Below are 21,401 nucleotides of genomic sequence, written 5' to 3'. Positions count from 1 at the left end.
GGACTCGAGATCAGATCTGGCACCAACGTGGAGATTCACCATCACGATGAAAGTCTTCTTAAGCATCGTTGTCTTCTCCTTTGCCATCACAGCAGGTGAGGATCATTTGTATTGTAGCGTGACGATGACATCCTAAATGTATAGGTCGAATAGGTATCGTTGTTGTTCCATCGATAGAATTTATTTCTTTTTTCTTTTCCAGGCAGCTCGTTGACTTGTAACACGTGTGTTTCCTACAACGGGACCAACTGCCAGGGTTCTCCAGTTGCTTGTAACGACGACGTTGAGAACTGCGTGAGTGCTGTATTGGTGGTCATCGAGAGTAAGTCAATGTGTATATAAGTCATTATGTAAGATAGCATTTTATTAGATGTATCAGTAGAGACTAGACACCTGAGGTCAATCAGCCTCCATATCCATCATGCTTTTATTGGTTACACATTTCCCTGCCCACTTCTTTGGGCACCAAACATTATATTTCTGTCTAAAGAGGTGCCGTCCTTTAGAATGCTCTCTTCTCATCAAATCCCTAAGAAATATTTATGATTACGCAGCTTCTGACTTCAGAGTAGGATTGAAAATTGTTTTTTTATGTTAAAAATCTCATTTTTTTGTCCCTCAGGTGGAAATAATTTTACGTTAGTTTTAAAGGCTTGCGGGATGGGAACCGATGATCTTTTTAATTATACCATGACGTACAATGACTCCTACGAGGCTCAATCTTCCGAAATCTGCAACACGGACAACTGCAACAACGATATCCCAGACAGTGAGTAAAATATCGATGGGGTTTCTTGGCATGAATGGGACATCTTGGCCACGGGTCGATGAGAGAAGTAGACGTTGTGTATTATGAAGTGCGTACTCAAAGATTTGATGGTTTTCAAAAGAACCTCCATACATAGCGGGAGTAGACCCAAGATCCCAAGGAGCTCAGTAGACCTGGCTCCTAAACTTTGGCTTCACTTTTTTAGTTATGGTATACTGATCTCTGATGATGCACTTCATGAAATTCAGGCTGAAACCTTTATCCTACATCAATGTATTCGGCCACGATGTGCACATAAGGTCCTCATGGCAGAACTCTCTGTATGGAAGCCAGTTATCTTCTACAGGTCTCTTCTTTAGCTACCCTGATGAAGACCCCCATCCAATGGACATTAGCTATTTAACCGTAATTTAGTATCCTCTCTATATTTAGGTTTACTAAGATATTCAAATTGAACAAAATCATCAATAACCGTATTTCTAAAAGTATTTTTGTTCTCGTTACTTTGCAGCTTATTCAAGGAACTTAACAGAAAACGGAGTTGTTTGCCCGTTTTGCTTTAAAGACGGGCTGGATGGGTGCACCCCAGCTGGAGAAATGAAATGTACCGGTTTGGAAACCAAATGCTTCCAATATTCTGGGCTGACCTATGCGGATAATGGACGTAAGTCTGCCCCTTATTTTTCTTGGATGCTGTTACAATGTTTATGTTCGTACGCACGTTTGCTCAAGCCAGGCCAGAATGTACAAGTGAACCGTCCAATCGGAGACTCCCACCAAATGTTTTATTATTTGGGTTATATTACTGTATACAGAGCTGGGGGTTATATTACTGTATACAGCGCTGGGGGTTATATTACTGTATACAGCGCTGGGGGTTATTACTGTATACAGAGCTGGGGGTTATATTACTGTATACAGCGCTGGGGGTTATATTACTGTATACAGCACTGGGGGTTATTACTGTATACAGAGCTGGGGGTTATATTACTGTATACAGTGCTGGGGGTTATATTACTGTATACAGCGCTGGGGGGTTATATTACTGTATACAGTGCTGGGGGGTTATATTACTGTATGCAGCGCTGGGGGTTATATTACTGTATACAGCGCTGGGGGTTAAATAACTGTATACAGTGCTGGGGTTATAATACTGTATACAGAACTGGGGGTTATTACTGTATACAGCGCTGGGGTATATTACTGTATACAGTGCTGGGGGGTTATATTACTGTATATCCCTTTAACTCATCTGAGTAACAGCAAGTACTAATATCTCCCACTTCTCCTCACAGATACTTTAACCAACGCATCATATCAAGGATGCGCCACGCCAAGTGCTTGTACCTCGTCTACTCCTCTCGAGATCATAACCTGCCGTGAAACCACTCATCACTATTAAGCCAGGCAAAGGCGACCTCCGGCACTCCAGGACTTCAGGACTCCAGGACTTGGGGACTAGACACTCACCTAAAGCACTCATTTTTAGTGGTTGTTAAAAATGAGTTGGGTGGGGTTTAAAAAAAGCTTTAAACAGTTTTCTAGAAAGCAAAAACCCAATTTCTCCCTGAATGCATCCGATAGCGCATGGCTGGTTCCCACCTACCGCCCGGACTTCGTTGTCTATCCCCCATAATCCCACCTGATGTGTTTACCCTCCCTTTTTTTTCCAGCAACGTATTCCGCTGGATCTAGTCCTTTCACCTCATGAATCGCAGTGCTCCACAGAACGTTACGCCTGTTACTGATGGTCCGGCTCATTTTGTGTCACATTGTGCCTGTATGTACTGCACCAATCTTCATTAATTTCGGACACTAGCGCACCATGCAGTTTCACCCGCGACATCCTCATGTTATGACACTACCTGTACCTATTGATTATGTAACATCGTGGTTGACTGTAGTGTACCGAATTGTAATGTTGTCACACCAGGCGGGTCACGGTGCACTGCAGAACGTCGCATCCTCCTGTAATGGTCACATCTATGACCTATGTTCGTGTCCATCTTCTGTCACACAATGGCTGTATGTATCATACCGGACTGTATCATGCTGGATCATCAACTCTGATGTTGCTCTCCCTCTTACCCCTTTTCTTCCTGTACCCTTCTTCTTTTGACATGTTAAAACAATAAAAAATTGATTTACCTAAAAACCCAGTTCCTGCTATTCTTGAATAATCCAAACCCTTCCATGAAAAGATTCTTGAATCGCATATAATACTGCCTCATTCATATTTTTGGTCAGGGACAGTTAATTGTCATGTGACAGAAGGGCAGGCACTGATTGGTTGTTTCCAGAGAAACTGAAAAGGCTTAAAGGTGATTAAACCATGGGAGAAAACAGTATAAGGATTTGCGAAACTTACTAAACAGTGTAATTAATGTTTAATTAATTAAGTGGAACTGCACCTTTAAGTTTTGAGGTGTGAGAATTCGCCATTATTGTTTACGTTTTTCTTCTTCATTCCTATTGGCTGCCGTATCTCCTCCGATGGCATACCAGCCTAGACACATGCAACGCAATTGGCCGGCCAGAGGTTTCCACGGTCACCGATCTCAGTAATATTCGGAGATCTGGAGTAATCCTATTCCTCTTCTTTCTCTGAAAGCAAATTAAATAAAATATATTACGATTAATTCTGGGGTTCACGTTCGTATCGGTCGTTCCATTCTATCTTACAAAAACTGTATTCATAGAATCAACGGTTGGCGCTATTTCTTTGTTGTAGCTATTTTATAATACATTGTAACGATAAAGACAGACTTCTCGATACACGAGACTTAATTATTTTACTTAACGGTATAACAAGATTCTCACAAAATACTTGCGTTCCTAAACACTCAAAAGAACATCGTCCCCTTAAAAAAAGGCATTTATATCCAGGAACGGTAAATAATTATCTTAATTTCGCATGTAAACCAGGCAGAAAATCATCTACTTATGACCTACGTCAAAGTACGACTACGTCTTGGTAGGTCCTGTCTCATCCTAACATGGCTGTGTTGCTTATCGTGGAGCTGAACCAGTGGGATTGGGCTGAGACGTTGAGATGCTCCTGAAATTTAAAGCCCTCTCTGGATGCCATTAATGAGGCACCTGCGTGGTAGGAGGAGTGCTTAGCCCAGAAGTCTGGCCAGGACCTCAAGACGATGCATTCTTTATGGGGACACCATCTTTGAGGGTTTGTATCCAAATTTGAAACATCCTGTTGACGTAGGGTCATTGCCTTTGGGTTCTCCTCTACATTGTCAACGGTCCCTTGAGAGTGCACGTCAGACATATGGAACATAAACCCCCACCTGAGGGTAGTTGAGCCTAAAAAGTTTCTCAATTATGGAAAAGATAACATTTACATGAACCCTTTGGGTGTTTTTCGCAATAATAGTCATAGGACATGGAGCTTCATTACACAAGAGTAGGGTTAGACATCCTTCAACCAGACAAGTATTTCAAGTTACACAATCATCTATCATGTAGAAATAATATAATAATATTATGTTTCCTGAAACTTATGGTTTGCAAAAAAAAAAACAAAAAAAAACAAAAAAAAACAAGAAGATGATGCACTAGCCAGATGTGGGCGCCAAACAACATAAACTCTGTTAAAAAAAAACAAAAAAGGATTAACCACTTGAAAAGGGGTCCTTGTTTCGCACCCCATGGCAAAATCACGAGGCTACATTTGCTCATCATTGCAAATGTTTTCTTATAATATGGATTAAGCTATTCTATTGGAAGGTATTGTAGGGTCTTCTAATATAGGGGTCTGGGGGTGAGAAGGTATGTGTCTCTAAAATGGCGGTCATAAGGGGAAGGACCTTCCGTGACCAGGGCTGGGCTGGCGATGGTTGGGGTGACCCTGGCTCTGACCCTGATCCCGATCACAGCTGAGCACGGGGTTATGTCGGCCAAAGGCCCACCAAGCATTCGCCCAGTTTGCAAGATGCGGGCCTGTCTAATATAAAATCTATATTATAAAAGCCTCCTACTGTACATTTTTTTTCTTTTATTATTCTTATTATTGGAAATATGGAATACAGAAAATAGGAAGTCTAGGAAAAAAAATAAAATAAATAGAAACTTATATGACATAGAACCTAAATATTATGTCATCACCAGAAACTATGTACAGAGTAGTGATATCATCAAGGATAATTTAGCATGGGGCGACCAAACCCACAATATGTGTGAATAGAAATATCAAAGACAAAAAGCTTGGAGTCTGTATTATTATTTCTTTGTGTCGAATAATACATCGCATTTATCCACCATTAAAATATTGTAGCTGAGAACACTGATGGAGATAAGCAAGTAGACTTTTAACTCTATTCATTGTTACAAAATCACGTATGTAAATATCTAACTGATACGTATAATTACTGCTTCCACCATTAAGCAAATATTATTGGTAAATAATGCCGGATCTGAAACGGCTTAGGTGGTTTTGCTGATTTCTGTTGCAACGATTATCTAAATCTAACGTAGATTGTTTGGTAATGTTACCAATGTGCCAACTTGACCTGTTTTTCATCCGCTTCCCACTCTTTGATGTGGAAATATATTGATATTAAGGTGTGAGCGCGACGCCCCCTTCTTCCCCAAATCTGCCTATAAATGCAATTCTTCCGACGGGAACGCAACACAGAGAAGAAGCGTCGGAATACGGAACGATCTAGAACCATGAGTATCCCATGGAACAGCATCTTCCTCTTGGCCATTTCACTGGCAGCAGGTGAGGATCGGTACTCATTGGTGACCTTCATCCATTAATGTTCAACAGATAGGTCTTTAAGGAGGAACGTTCAGCGAGATAGTCGTATTTCCAAAGGTGGTGTTTGGGTTTATATTTAATTGGAAGCCTTAGTGTTAATTAATAATGGGAAGAAAGGGAGTTTCCTTATATTTTTTTGTGTTTAATTTTTTTTAAGCCTGGCTTTTCCAACAACCAAAGAATCAGTTAATTAAGGCAAAAAACAGATCGATTTCTTATTTTGAGGTTGGTATAGAATCAAGCTTCATCTACCCATTGGATGGATCCTCACGCCAAGCCATTCTTTATTGGACACAATATAGTATATTTATGGCTAAATGATAACCTTTATTTTAACCATAATTTTAACACCAATATATATATATTTTTTATTTTGGTGGGGTTGTTAGAATCTGGAATTTATTCTAAAAATTGTAATAAATGTAGACTAAACAAATGTCCTCCCAGTTGGAAATACAAGGTTAGGTTTAGTTCATCTGTACAATGTCTTCGATACATACAATGTTGTTTACAATCGCTGTCAATCTTGTCTGTTGTTCTTCATAGGGTATGGTCTTATGTGTGAGAAATGTGAAAACAGAAACGGGGACACGTGTTCTGGGCCACTGGAAAACTGTGGTCCCTCTGTCTCCAGCTGTCTCAGTACTTTGATTGTCGTAATACACGGTAATATTCTGATTTATTCCATTTTCACTTAAGTATTTATTCCTCTTCGGAAGACCATGTTTCTTCTCGGTAGACCAAGTGTTCCTTCTCAGTAGACCAAGTGTTTCTTTTCAGTAGACCAAGTGTTCCTTCTCAGTAGACCAAGTGTTTCTTCTCAGTAGACCAAGCGTTTCTTCTCAGAAGACCAAGTGTTCCTTCTCTGTAAACCAAGTGTTTCTTCTCAGTAGACCAAGCGTTTCTTCTCAGTAGACCAAGTGTTTCTTCTCAGTAGACCAAGCGTTTCTTCTCAGTAGACCAAGTGTTTCTTTTCAGTAGACCAAGTGTTTCTTCTCTGTAAACCAAGTGTTCCTTCGCAGTAGACCAAGTATTTCTTCTCAGTAGACCAAGTATTTCTTCTCAGTAAACCTAGTGTTTCTTTTCTGTAGACCAAGTGTTTCTACCTTCTCAAAATATACTTGGCATCTAAAATACTTTGCTGTTTTCCTTTCCCAGGTTCTCAGAATTTTTCTCAGATCACAAAGTCTTGTGCAGTTGATTCCAACATGTGTTATGCTACTTATAACATGTCGCTGGGACCATTGTTGCTGTATAGTAATGCTCGATGCTGCCAGGAGGACGGATGTAACCGAGGAAACATAATAAGTAAGCCATCGCCTATAACAGAGTCTTTCTCAACCAAATTAGTTGGTAGTGACGGAAAACATACTTCGATCATGGTAGGACGAAAAATGAGTTAGCTGGGTATAGTCTTTTGTCTTGGACTGGGCCGAATGGGTCTTATCTGCTGGCAAATTCTATGATTCTATGTTGTCAAAACCTCAACTTGCCCCAATTAAGACTAGGTTAACATCTTCACATTTTGTAAGTAAGGATCTTATCAGCATAAGACGCAATGAGATTGTGCCTTCAGCAGGGGCATTTTCTACATGACCTCCGCTTTTTGCTCTCACACTAGTGCCTCCGCTGAATTTGACCGAGAATGGGGTGGAATGCCCTTCCGCTTATGAAAACGGAACCAGCAGTGACTCCCCAAGCACCACAAAATGCACCGGCACCCAAACCAGATGTTACGCATTCTCTGGTGGAATCCTTGAAGGAAGTAAGTGTTCTAATTTCAGTTAATTTTCTTTATGGCGGTATTAAAGATATAACAACAGGGACGTAATGGGAATTTGTCTTATGATGAGGTCAGAAAAACGGTAGATGCGAGGAATGTTAATGGTTAATCACAAACTCTACCAGTATTATAGAAATAACTGATATATTGCATTTCTATAAAAACACGGAAAAAACTTGCTGATCCATCTATTAATGGTAAATTTCTTCGAGGAAATGGGAAATGTAGTCATAAAACCAGAAGACATATTACATCATAGAGTGACATCATATCCAACAATCATTGTTTAGATGACCATCATAGATTGACGTGGTTCTGTAGTGATTTAGGGATTATCTGTAGCTTCCACTCACAGGATTCCATTTCTTAACCCTTACAGATTGTTTCGTTGACATTGTGGCCAAAGGATGTGCCGTAGAAGAAGTTTGCGTGCACCCTGCTCCCTCGTACCCTTCTTCATATTTAAAACCTGGCTATAACATGACCTGCAGTTAAAAAAAATGCAATCTTTGACGGAGTTATTTCAAGAAAAATATTGCCGCTTAATGACGAGCAAAGATATATCTCTGTGATTTTATGAATAAAGATTTGCATGGATGAAAATTTGTGTTATATTTTTTGGTTTGTTTTTTGTAATTTTCTCCAAGAGCAAATGTTGGCCATCCAACTGGTTCTCCAAGAGATACAATGAACAGTATGGCTGCTGGTCAGACTTCTCTTCAGCTTCCATATTGAACTGATGTAGGATATTGTGTACAGCTATAGAATTTAGCTGGTGGGTCTAAGATACAATAGCAGTGATTTCTGACATCTTGAGATCCTTTATGACACCTTACGGTGATAAACCATCAAGGAAAATGGCTTGTAGAACGCAAAAGGGAGGGGGTTATTATATTCTCCTTATAATTTACTATTATTTACTATAATTTAATATATATATCCTTATAAATTCTCTTTTCTAGGATAGAGGGAACGCTTTCATGTGTACATATTAATATTACAATTTTTATATTTAGTGTTAAACATTTAAAACCTGTTGGGCAAAATAAAAAGAAAAAAAAACTTAAAATAACTTTAAAAAAACCTAAATATTTTTAACATTTTTACAGACAATTGAATATGCTACATTGTTTAAAAAAAAAAAAAATTATTACTAAAACTAAATCGTGGGAGAAGGAAATGCAGTTTCCCCTCCTGCCAGTAGATGGTGCTGTTGCTGTCTTTACATTAGTGTTCTCTTTTACCGCTATATAATCGTTTATTAACTCATTAATTACGCTTGATATGTTTGGTTTTTTTTAAACTTTTTTCTAGTGTTTTGTTGAGTTTAGTCGTACTTTCTCTTGTACGTTCGATCACACACTCGCTCAAGCTGAACAATGGTCCTATCAGGGCTGTGAGTTCGTCTTTTCCCCACATAGATAGATACGCCCCATGAGATAGGGGAGCAATGTAGGCCCCCAAAGCCGCTGCAGCACATAGAGGTCCCCGTCTTCTTGGTGCAGATTTGGTCCCTATTTGTTGTTAATGATGTTGTAGTATTTTATTAATGGTCACCGCGGCTGGACTTGGGAACAAATGCAGCCCTGTCACTTTAAGACCAGCGGTAACTAATTGATGTACATGCGGCACCGGCTCTTACACTCATTAAAACCACATTAAATTACCGGATCTGCCGTAAGGCAAGGGATTTGTGCCAACTACCCAGTCTGGGCCTGCCGATCATCAGCAAGGTGGTTGCTACTTTAATACTGAGTCATACTTTGAGCATAATAGTGTGTGCAGATAAGTAAATTCACGTGTTAAGTTACATGTTTTCCGAGACACAAACTTCAAACTTCCTTTCTAGTTAACTCTTGTAAAGTAAGCTTACAACCGGGGCTTTAAAGTCCATCATTCTAGTTCCAGAAGGCTAGACCCCTGATGTCTTGCTTAGATATAAAGATTTTGCTGCTTTAGTAAAATAGACAGAACGCTACCGAGCCTGTGCAGGAAGTGTACCTAAGTATGCTTCCTGTTTTCAGTAGGAACAGCTCTGGGAGGAGTTAAATCTAATATTCTAACTCCAATAACAAAATAAAGCATGCTCCAATTTGTACGCAGTAAAATACATTCACATCCATGCAAAATGGACTTCTTCATGTATTAAAAAAATAACAATATAAATTTGGGGAACTAGACCGATCCTTGAAGCAAGGTGTTTGTAAATGCTTTGGATGTAGTCGCGGAAGTTTGCTTTCACATATTTCATATGTTTATGCTATAATTTTTAACTAAAATGTTGCTCAATAGTTCAACTGGAAATGGGTGCGGATCCAGAAGGATAATTGTTTACCGTGTCTCCATGGACAGAGAAGTCAGAGTTCTTTGAGGACCTAAGAAAACGTCCACGTGACTCTGCTGCTTTCATAACATGCACTTAAGGATGAAGCTTATTATGGAAAATTACATTATTTAATATGAGAATTATACGCCAATACTTCAATTCAATTCTTCTCCCATCTTCTGGGGGTTTTATTACAATCAGAGAATATAATCAAATTGTGACATTAAACATGAAATGTAAGTAATAAAATAATTAGCCGGTGGGGAGAAATAAGATTGGAACTGCAAAAATTCTACAGATGGAATGGAAATATATATAGGACCCTGTTGGCTTCACCCGTGATACAAAATGGCGGATGTCCCTGCCTTTGAGAATGTGGTCGTGAATCAGAAGCCCAAGAGGCTGGAATTAAAATCGTGATTCATGTTGATGAATCATGGAAACCATGCTTCATGGAAGCTGTAAGTCTTCTCTCCATCTTTAAGGGTTAAACCCTACATTTTCTTATGTCATCAGAGCCCTTCTGATGTCAAAACCTCAGAATTATTATGCTTAATAACAGTGTAATCCATCAAGTCGCAATTAGTAGTTCATGGAAGATTTAGTTGCAGAATTTTTTCTGATAGGATCCTCCTTTGACATGTTGTCCCTTGGTTACTCCATACTTAGATACAACCGGTGTTTAAAAAGACAGAACAAACATGTATTTTTTTCAACATTCCAGGCGACTCCCTCGTCTGTCGGTATATATACAAACGTAGGAATTTCAGGTCCCAAATTGTTACCAGGAGGACCAACCTTGTTCCATCATGAGATCCTCTCTCTTCTTGCTGTCCGTTCTCGTTGCTTCCATCAGTACAGGTGAGTCTTCTCTCTGGCCAGACCTTGCACTTGTTACACTGTCAATCACCTGCATAGAATTGTTAGAAATGTGGTTTTGAAGTACAGCTGATATGTAGCTGTGTATATACCCCATTGATTAAAAGTATCAGGTTTGGTGGTGGATCACATTTATTGTCGGAATATGGAAAAGCTTCCTGGACATCAATCTTCAGATGGTGCCAGTCTGGATTTTGACCAATCCTTGATGGAAACATCCAACTCTTAAGTAGAATGTCAACAATCATAGACACGTATCAACAAACAATAACTCTTAATATGTATCATTATTTAGTTGGTTGATGTCCGCGAACCTCTTCATTACTACTTTTTAGGCTGTTCTCTTTTGGCTGTTCCATGATGCTCCAGATCTGGTGGTTACATGAGGTTTGGGAGGTTTAATGGAGTTTTTAATATGTCTGCTTGGTCGCTATCAAAGGACAATTCGAAGTTAGCTGCTTGACTTGACTTATTTGGGTAATTTTGGCATCTCTCATTTGACATGACATAAAAAAATGACTTGGCAAGCCGGGAATAATTTAATTTAAGAGAACCCAAGGGTTCACGTTTCTTTTTTCGTATCCAAGTATTTGATACTATTATTAAGAAAGCCGGGAAGTCGTAAAAACACAACCTCCATACCCTGCATTGAGTCTCTGCTTACTTGGTCCCTTCTTTCTAGTTCATGGAATAATTTGTCAGGAATGCTTCAACAATGAATCCATCAGCTGCGAGGGTCCCATCGCAACCTGCGCATCCTGCCAGACAATCATCACAGACCAAATGAACTGTAAGTGCCGACTGTATGGGACTGGGTGGATACCCCCAAATACCCCTGAGCTCTCCCGGTAGCCTTCTTCATTCAGACACGAGCCTAATGTATGTATTTGTTTCTTACAGCCAATGGTTCACAATCCATAATAGAGAAATCCTGCAATCTCTTCCCAAATTTCTGCAACATCTCTTACAGCGTGACGGCCGGCGACGTCCATATGGGCTTCATCTCTTCTTGCTGTGACACGGATTTCTGCAGTAATACCACCACCGAGGGTAATATTAACAGCCGCGTGACTCAAGGACTATGTCTCGAAAATGGGGGGATTATTTAATATATAGCATCTGGTAGAGTTTAAAAAAGATATTAATACATATGGATATTAGATGGAGGTGTTGAGGAAAGTCAATAGCATGGGGTTTAGGAGATAAGAAGAACATAAGAATGGAAAGAATTATGTTGAGATATTATAAGGTCTTAGCATTCAATTTTTCAACCTTGACCTTCAGATCCACCAGTTGAATAGAGAGATAGAATATGACATCCCAGCACCCTTACGCCATGTTCTCTTCTGTCTTACAATTAACCCTCTCAATCTGTTTTCTCAGTTCCTCCCCAAAACACCACAGAGAACGGGGTAGTATGTCCAGTGTGCTTTCTGGAGAATGCAGAAGAATGCGTGGCCGATGAGACCATCAGATGTACCGGGGCTGAGACCAAGTGCATCAACTTTGCAGGAAAAGTATACGCTCAAGGTAAAGACATCAGCTTGTATCTTGGGACGAACGGGGATTTTGTGTAGAGATAATAAAGGAAGATCAGTATGGAGAAACGCGTTGGACAATCCCTTCTGGTTGTCTATGTGGGTTAGAAGGAAGGAATATCTAATTGAAGCTAAGAACTTTTATCTGAATTCTGCTTCCTTACTAATTTCAATTTGATGAATACAGTACCGACTTCTACCAGTTGTGATAACCTGATCTGATAATATTGGTGGGATAAGGGACAAAAACTACGGGGTAGAATAAAAATCCCTCTGTCGTCTCTCGGCCCTGTAGGTACCTGCAATATGTATGCGCTACAAGGATGTGTTACCCAGAATGTGTGCGACATTTCAAACATTCCTTTGTATCCACAATCCCAACTGTGCGCATACCATCATCTGCAATGCTCTGACGGCAACTCCACCACTAACCACCACTAACTACTTCACCTACCGAGTCCTGAGGAGCATTCTATCTCGTGGAAGAGTTTAACGAATCCATGGAGAGGTTCGATCTCATACTGTGTGGCTCAATCATCTACCCTACAAGTGAGGGTCACTGGGTTTTTTTCTTTTGCCTACTGGGTAGAAATGGGAGCTCATCACTGAACAAAACTGGACTTCTGAAGATCTATCACAAAATGAAATCAACTATCGGGCATTCAAATGTACAATGAGACTTTGATTAAGTAAATACAATGCGACTATTAAGAAACAATGTACTTGTTGGCACAAAAATAAATTGCCCTACCCTACAAAATATTCACTGCCAAAGGAAACATTATTTCACATATAAATAAGTATTAGACCTATCCATCCTATGATGTCTAAGTGAGAATGAAATAAGTGTAAGGTTGAAGCTTATTACACCCTCTCTTGACCCATTCTCCTGACGCTGGACGAGTTGCCAAGGTTGTCCACCAACTCATTGACTGATCAGATACAAATGTTTCAAGCCATTGAGAAGTGTTCAGGTGTAAAGGGAATCTAGGTGATGAGGACAATGTCTCCTGGAGCTGAAGAACCTTCTACAAATGTCATTAGGCAGGAGATCCATTTGTTTCACATTATTATCCTGGTCCAATGGGAAACCGGATCCTGCAGACGTATCTCCCCAATCTAAGTTCTCAATGTTCCTGCATTCCTATAACCTTCTATTCCTTAGTGGCTCATCCTTATATTGCCGAGTCCTTCAGCGTTCAAGCATATTAAGGATTTAGCCGGCATTTTAATCTCAACAAAGTCTATTGTTTGGGTGGATGATATATTTATACAAAGCCTGTAAAAAAAAATCTTAAATTGTTTCAATAGCGTCTTTTCCCCAATTAAAAAAAAAAGTAGAGCATCCAGATAGAAAACTCACCGGCTGAGCTTCTGCTTCTAACCGGAATGAGCTTTGGGGTTAAAGAATGGGTACTTTCAATTCAACAATAAAACATGCAAAGGTCAGTTTAAAAAGTACAGGTTCCAGGAGGACCACAAACTTTAACAAGTTCCGGGAATAAGGCAAACAACGGTGTAAACATAATGAGCTATAGCTAGGGTATTCTACAGCTCCTTGGGGGTACCTCATCTGCGATATTATTGTTGTTAATTATTATTATTATTTTATTTTTATTGTTGCTGTATAATATGTTTTTATGTTTAAACTCCTTCTGCTGGGAGGCTGTTCCATTTATCTACCACCATCTCAGTAAAGTAAGTAAGTGAGCAGGTCCAACTGGAACATTTTCTGATAACAATCATCTCCAAGTCATTGCTCTCCATGTTCCTTAACACGCCTGTGATGTGTGCGTCGTCCGTCACGGAGCGGGCATTGAAGTTGGGTCCGTGTACGAGGGTGGGGTGCGGATCCTTCACGACGTATTCTGGTTTCAGTTATAAAGAAAGCATTGAGGTGCGGTGCTCATAAATAAAACATGTCTCTGGTTGGATTGGACGCAGTGATTCATTCAGGCCTAACGAGAGATTTCTCACCCCCCCCCCGGGCTTAGAGCGGATCTTCCTAACCTGAGATTTAAAGTTAGACACAGACCTAAACTTTTACACTTACATGCAGCGATGTATTTCGACCTAAGGTGACAGGACCAGGGGTTGGCAGTGCCCCCACCACAAATCCCGGTGACCGATAACACTTTTGGGGGAGCCCGGTGCGCTGCAGTAACCTGGAGATCTCTGATCTTCCCAACCAGCCCATTTACATCATGGAGGGTATGCTGAGCCATCACAGCCTCCATAAAGTGCTTTAGTAAGTCATGGAGCATCAGGATATGACATCATGTCCCGGTGCTCCGCAGGCAGGACGGCGGCCATGTTGGGGACTGGGGACATTGCCTTGGGTCAGGCCTAGGGTGCGTCCTTGTATACATGTGAGTAAAAAAGAGCAGTTCAGAAAATGTTTGGCATACCAATCCGCATAGCGTCTTACGGTGAAAAAAAGACCACATTTGGGTTTTTAAAGAAAATAGCATTGTGAAAGAAAAAATCAATGAAATGAGGTCAGAGGCGTTCTATAATTACGGCTCTGTGTCGGGGCATGTCTGCGCTGGCGGTAAAGGGATCGGGATCGTGAGTTACTAGGACAGCGCAGACGCGTGGGAAGCCTTTAAACTCTGAATAATGATTCACACCCTTCTGAGCAAAAACTGGGTTACTGTACAGAGCATCAGGTGCAGCAGGGAAGTACCTGCTTCGTAACATTTTTAGGGTGAAAACGGTAATATTATAGCATGGGATTTATTTGGTGCAATGGAACACCGTGTTGGTTGTCCTCAGCAACCTTCCTCTAGGGCGGAGAGTGGGGAGTTTCTCTATGGTGTCTCGGAGAAGCATCGCTTTCTCCGGAGTCTCCAGGCAAAACCCGAGAGTTCCCAGGGCATGGTCCCTTCAACCTGGTTGGAGGACAAACCCGGATACCCAACCCCAGACTCGAGGCTCTAAGCACCCCCAGCCAGGAACCTCCCAACGAAATGCCACCAAAATGCTCTCCCCCAGAGCATTCACCTCCTAGATGCCTGGTCAGCTTCCACCCCCGACAAAATTACCCGCCCAACCAACACCACAAACAATATGGACGGAGGGTGGGCCAAACTACACGAGCTAGGGTGACATACAAAATGGCCCGTAGCCTAGTGACACCCGCCCTTAAATAAACTCCCAAAAACTCTACCCCCAAAACTAAAAAAATGCCGTTAGGCCTATCCCCATCCCAGTGAAGGCCCACTCCGGCCCATTCTGGCCCCCCATGGGCATCAAGTTGTTGGGTATTTTCAAATACTTGCGTGTGATGCTCCATCTCCTAATCTAGATTATCATTGATAGCCAACCCAAAGGCACAGTTCCTAAATCTTAAAGAAAAAAATATATTAATTAAATATTCTGGACGTTCTTAAAAATAGAACCGAAAATAAATTCCGGGGACGCCACCAAGATAGACGAGAATGCAAAAATATTAGCAATTATTATCATCTGTGGGGGAAGGGCATCGATAGGCGAGCAGGGAGCCCAAGAATGTAAATAATTAATAAAACAGGCAACAGAAAATTAATATTTTTTAACAGAGGAAGTCGCTATTAGGTGGGCTTTGAAACATCTGAAGAAATTATTCTCAAGGGATAAAAGGGCAGCCGAAAACCAGGAATCATCTGCGGCATTACAAGTCTGAACACAATAGAAATGAAAGGTGTGGAGGGATTGGAGTTTATTGAGTAGAAGATGTGGGGAGTGTGACCCGTCTTAAGTTTAATGAGTGTCTTCTGTTACCGAACATGCACCCCAGGTGAAATTTGCATGCTGACGACATCATGATACATCGGAGGAATGCACTAAAAAACACAATAAAAAAAAGTAAAACCAGCTAATTAAATGCTCTCTCCAGTAAAATATACAAAAAAAACACAATATATGTGCATATAGAAAACTTTCAGAATGTATTATTAATAGCTTATCTCGTTTGATCCATAGTTCCTTTTCCTTTTCTTCTTTTTCATGAAGTTCCCAAATATGGCCATCATGGGTCAAGACGACATAATTTAAAATTGGAAGGCTCGAGGCTTAGATGTAATTCTTAGTCCATGGACAGGGCAGTGGATAAGCAGAAGAGCCTCCAAAGAGAAGTGGTAGAGGGTAATACAGTGAGGGGATTAAAACATGCATGAGATAGGCATACGGCTCCTGAATCTAAGACGAGACTGATTAGGGTTTGAGGTCTACAGGAAGACACGATGGGCCAAGTTCTTCTAGGAGACAGGTCCGCTTTAGCCCGTTTTGGTGCATGGCACACTCCCGTACTGGTGCTGAAATGGTTAAGGGCAGGTAAGAAGGCCGTGTCTTCTGCTGGAAGGCGAGCAGATGCTGAAGGGCAGGTGTGGCATGCTTTGCTCGTTTCATATTGCTGATTACGATGTTTGAATGGGAGTCTCCCAGGAATGAGACGTTCATTTCATCCGAACGCAGTTAATAAACAAGAGGTTGGGACCAGAACATCACACCTCGGAGCTCGCTGGGCTCGAATCCTTCTCCCGGGACCCTCCAAACCTTCTCTCTCTCTCCAAGGATGGAAAAGAACAGGAGATGGAAACATTTCGTATTATCCATAACTTTCACTCTTTTTACTCTGTCAACGAGAGGTAAGAGAGGAACCTTCATATCACATATGTGATATATCGATCAGATACGCTCAACGAGATGTGTGGTCTGGGTGTCCGCAAGGCAGGGGCAAAACAAGGGGCAGGCGGGGACAAATGTTAAGAGGGTTTAGAGCTGGAATTAAATACAGAAAGGGGGGGGGGTATGAGGAAAAAAGCCAAAATCTCGGAATTTGAAATATTTACAGTTTCTAGCCGGTTTTACTAACTTAATCCAAGTTTTTCTCCTGCACAAGCTATTAAAATCTCGTAAAACTTCAAAGTCTCATAAAACCTTTTCCATTTCAATTATTCCCCTTTTTTCTTGAGCAAACTTCCAGTTTTTGTGCCATAGCCAAAATTATTCTGTAATAAATGAATTTAAAAAAATTAAAACATTTTTTTTTAATTTATACTTAAATGTTTTTCTTCTTAAGGAACAGTTGTCTCTCTCTGCCCAGTTGAAAGCTGGTTAGAGTACTTTTTTTCTACTGAGAGGGGAGAGGATAAGGGGAACAGCCTCCCAGCAGAGGTGGTAGAGGGTAATACAGTGAGGGAACTTAAACATACATGGGATAGCCGTATGGCTCCTGAATATTCTTTACTTGCTATTTATTAAGTCTTTTGTTGAAAATTCAACCTTGAAGCTAAAGAACAAGACAGTAGCTGATGGTATATTTAAGACATTGTTAATTTATTTGTCAACGTGGCTCGATTCCAAGTCACCAAGTCCCAATATTTACATCTCATTAAACCGTGCTGAATGCAAATGAACCCCCCCAAAAAAATTGGTGTTTCTAATCAGCCAAAACGTGTTCTTAAAACATATATTCCGTGTGATATTACAAATATCATTGTTTATATAAATGTAACAAGTCGTGTTTATGTAACAATTTCGATGACATCATAGTAAATAAATATTCCAAGTGTTAGAAAATGTCATTTGGAGTTGCAAATTTGCAATTTTTTTATTTTTTTATTTATAAAGATTTATTTATATAAATATAAATAAATACTTATTAAATATTATTTATTTATTTATAATTATGCAATTATGCAATTAAAGAAAAAATTGAGAAAAATAAATTAGACACAAAATAATTAAGTAATATATGTCGACACATATGATGACATCATCATAAAACTAGTATTTAAAAAAATTATAAATAATAATAAACTCATGAACATTTCTGCCTGGAATTTTTTAGGGGACAATTTGGACAGTTTAGAGTTTTCTTTTTGTTTCTTTTATATGTTTTTTTTATTATTTATTTTACTAATAAATCACGCGACCTCTATGCTCCATTTCTGATAAAATAAGAAAGCGTCCATCTAACTTTAAATTGAAGTGGTTTTAGATATGGCTCCTAGTTGGGACGTCAATCATCTAGCTATAGAATATTAAGCGTTAACAAATTAATTAGAATTAGTTTTTTTCCCCCATTAAATATCACAACGCTGCTCATTTAATGTTAAATAGTAGCGTCCCTTGACATCAAGTAGGTTGGAGGAACTATACTTAGACTTTCCCTTAAATTTGACGTTCTGGGAGACTGAGCAGATGAATGGAACATAAACGTCATCTCCTCTGGTCGAAGAGCAATAAACCATGCAATGATTCTGGGAAAAAAAACATATAAAAGAATAATGGCTTGATTATCGGTGGACAAGGTATTGTTCATCGCCCCAGGAGCCAGGAAGCAGAGAATTCTATTGTGTTTATTGAATGTTCTATTTAGATATGGGATGTTAACATTTGGTTCGCTTTTTGCCAGGGGTGAACGCGCAGTCCTTGGAATGTTTCTCCTGCATTGATCGAGGAAACGGAGGCTGTTCACAAGAAGCCATCAAGAAAACCCCTTGTGGCCCAGATCACGACATTTGTGTCGAGACCGTCACGGCGGTGGAAACAAGTATGAGTATATTTGAGCCCATTAAGGTGTCCCGTATAGATCGGCATACACACACAAACATGGAAGCCACTGTGGGCCAGTAGACAATTTGTTGATACATCCCTTTGTTGACCAAGATCTCGAAACTTTCATTTAATAAGCTTCATTTCTCTTCTTGTTGGTCGGTATAATGTCATCAGGGGACAAAAAAAAACCAGAATTTGCCTATGGAACACAATGTCGATACAGCTTGCCTATGGAACCCAACGTCGATACATGTCCACATGGACAACCATGGTCCTTCATACTAGTAGAACATTAGGATTAGGGTTTTATTGCCATTTCAATGGCCCTGTGATAGGGTAACATGAAATTGAATTTGTCCTGTTATTATTATTGTCCTAGTTTACATTTTGAAGGCATAATATACTTCTTTTATATTCATTTTGCAAGCTGTGTGATACCTTTGGGAGGATCAGAGTGACTCATGAGGCATTATTTCATATTCGGAAAGTTCCACCTTGTGCATTCCTGGGGCTAATTGCATAATTATTCACCCAACTGTCCCAAGCTCACCTTCTGAGAATTCTAGGACACATCGGAATATCACACGGAAATGGATTATGTTTACAACGAGATCTGGTCAAGACGGTTGCGTTCCGTAAAGATCACTTTATCGTCACTTCGAGTTGATTTGACGAATTCCAAAGTCAATATCACATTGGGTTCGAACTGAACAATAAAAAAGGCACATGTCTGAAATGGAAAAGGACAATAGGTCTATGTCTGACATCTCTCTTATCCAACAGGTCATGACCAGTATACAGTGTTGATGAAGGGATGCGGAACCGGCGTGCCGGGGAGAATGGATAAAGCCATGTCATTCTACGGGATGACAATGTATATCCAGCTTATTCAGTGCAACACCAGCTTATGTAACACAGAGTTGGAGCTCAAGGACTACCAGCTTGTGCCACCAGGTAGTAATCTGACCCATTAGAAAGGTCTCGGGCGATAAGATAAGGGGAACCGGAGATATTTTTCAAGTAGACTTGGGTAAAGGTCTTCTTCCTCTGTCGCTTCTACTGCAAGTGATGTTCTTAAGTACCAATAATGCCTTAAATTATCACAATGGAAAGATGAGGCAGCTGTAGACCCTCAAGAAGGGTGACGTTACGGGCAAATATCCATCCTTTCTGGGAAATGGAAGTTCTTCAGTAGATATTAATACTAATATTTTGTTATTCTGTCTTCTAGAGAATATTTCCCTTCTGACAAATGATGTACAATGCTACAGCTGCATCGGGAAAACCGGAGACCAATGCACCTCCACAAACGCCCCCGTTAGGAACTGCTACAACTCTTACAATAAATGTTTTGACGGGAACGCCACAGTAACCCTGGGTAAAATACGGCTCGCGTCTAAGGAGATAGATGTTACGCAACGGCTATGCAAGTAGGCTGAGGGAGCTAAACGAGAAGTCTTAGATAACGACAGCATGAAGGGTTTTCTTCACTTGAGATATAAATGTTCCATAAATAAGGTAAAATATGTTAGAATACAAATTCTAGACTATGGTGGACCAAGATGAAAGAGAGGAACTGGCTACCATGTATCCCAACCTTGCTCTAGAGGGTTGGAGAGACACCATTGCTTTCGGTTTGCTAGGTCGACTCAAAACAGCATCTTCCACCCCTTCTACCCATGTGATTAACCTTTCCTTTGTCCTCTTTGTTTTTAGGAGATGCTACAGCTGTAATTCCATTCAAAAGCTGTGCTTTAAAGTACCGCTGCGCCTTACAATCTGTCACGTACGGAGTTGCAACGTTTGAGATGAAAGGCGCGTGCTGTTTGGGAAACGTTTGCAACCAGGATCTTTCCAACAGGACCCAGTATGTGGAACTGCCACCGCTCGTCGTAATAAATGAGCCTACTAAAGTGCTAACCACTACGAGGAACACACCGCAATGGCTAACACCCACCCATGAGGAGTCTCGGATAACCTCTGGAACCACCGAGACACTCAAGGGAGTTGGAACAATCTCAAACGCTACAATGCCACCATACTCCGTTGACCGATCCGGTCAAAACGAGACAAACAGAGCTTCAGATCCCCAGATGGTTCACATTCTTCTTCTCAGTTGTCTTCTAAGCTTGTATTTTTTTCCGGTCTACTAAAAATATAACGGATTTGGTTTCTCATTTTGATTTAAAGTAAAGTAAAAACACATTTGATTTTAAGAAAGCTTTTATCAGATCCCTCACGACCAACCGATCCTCCACAATCGATTTAATATATTCAGTGTTGCCTTTGTTGTAAATTTATAGACTTCAGCGACGATTTGTATTTGTGAGACTCTGTTATTGTTATTTTTATATATTAAATCATACTTTCCTCCTTAAATTTTTGGAATCATTTGTTTGAATTAATAATTTACAAAATAATAAGCAATTATAATTATTACCAACACTTAACAATACTCACGTTTCTTACGCATTTTTTTTAAATATATAAATAAAACACTTTTGGGGGGGGGGAAGCATATATAGCTTCTTTTTTTGTTAAAAGAAAAAGAAAGAGATCAGTAAAAAAAAAAATGTAACCAAAATCCAATAATTAAATGTTAAAAATAATAATCCATGTCATTCAAAGCGGAATTAAGGTGCATTTCACACGACCGCTGTATGACAAGATTATTATTATTATTTATTTAATTATTTTTTATTTATTTTGCACCAATATGTTCGGCTACCTTCATATTAAAAAAGAGTTACAAATAAATCTATTAACAATGAACATATTGGGGTATAATG

At 40.0% G+C, this 21,401-nt stretch overlaps 2 protein-coding genes across 2 annotated transcripts; both read left to right on the top strand.

Annotated features, from left to right (window-relative positions):
- Window positions 1-10,000: 10,000 nt before the first annotated feature.
- On the top strand, window positions 10,001-12,510 carry LOC128469724 (phospholipase A2 inhibitor and Ly6/PLAUR domain-containing protein-like). Its single transcript, XM_053451526.1, has 6 exons — window positions 10,001-10,068; window positions 10,509-10,513; window positions 11,214-11,321; window positions 11,432-11,581; window positions 11,915-12,061; window positions 12,365-12,510. The coding sequence occupies exons 1-6, from the start codon at window positions 10,001-10,003 to the stop codon at window positions 12,508-12,510; spliced, it is 624 nt and encodes a 207-aa protein (XP_053307501.1).
- Window positions 12,511-16,526: 4,016 nt separating this feature from the next.
- Window positions 16,527-20,991, top strand: LOC128470410 (ly6/PLAUR domain-containing protein 3-like). Its single transcript, XM_053452291.1, has 5 exons — window positions 16,527-16,697; window positions 18,470-18,607; window positions 19,396-19,566; window positions 19,844-19,990; window positions 20,329-20,991. The coding sequence occupies exons 1-5, from the start codon at window positions 16,625-16,627 to the stop codon at window positions 20,763-20,765; spliced, it is 966 nt and encodes a 321-aa protein (XP_053308266.1). The 5' UTR covers window positions 16,527-16,624; the 3' UTR covers window positions 20,766-20,991.
- The last annotated feature ends 410 nt before the right edge of the window (window positions 20,992-21,401 follow it).

This window comes from Spea bombifrons, chromosome 12, assembly GCF_027358695.1.
Source record: "Spea bombifrons isolate aSpeBom1 chromosome 12, aSpeBom1.2.pri, whole genome shotgun sequence".
NCBI lineage: Eukaryota > Metazoa > Chordata > Amphibia > Anura > Pelobatidae > Spea > Spea bombifrons.
This window is presented reverse-complemented; position numbering and strand designations above follow the sequence as displayed.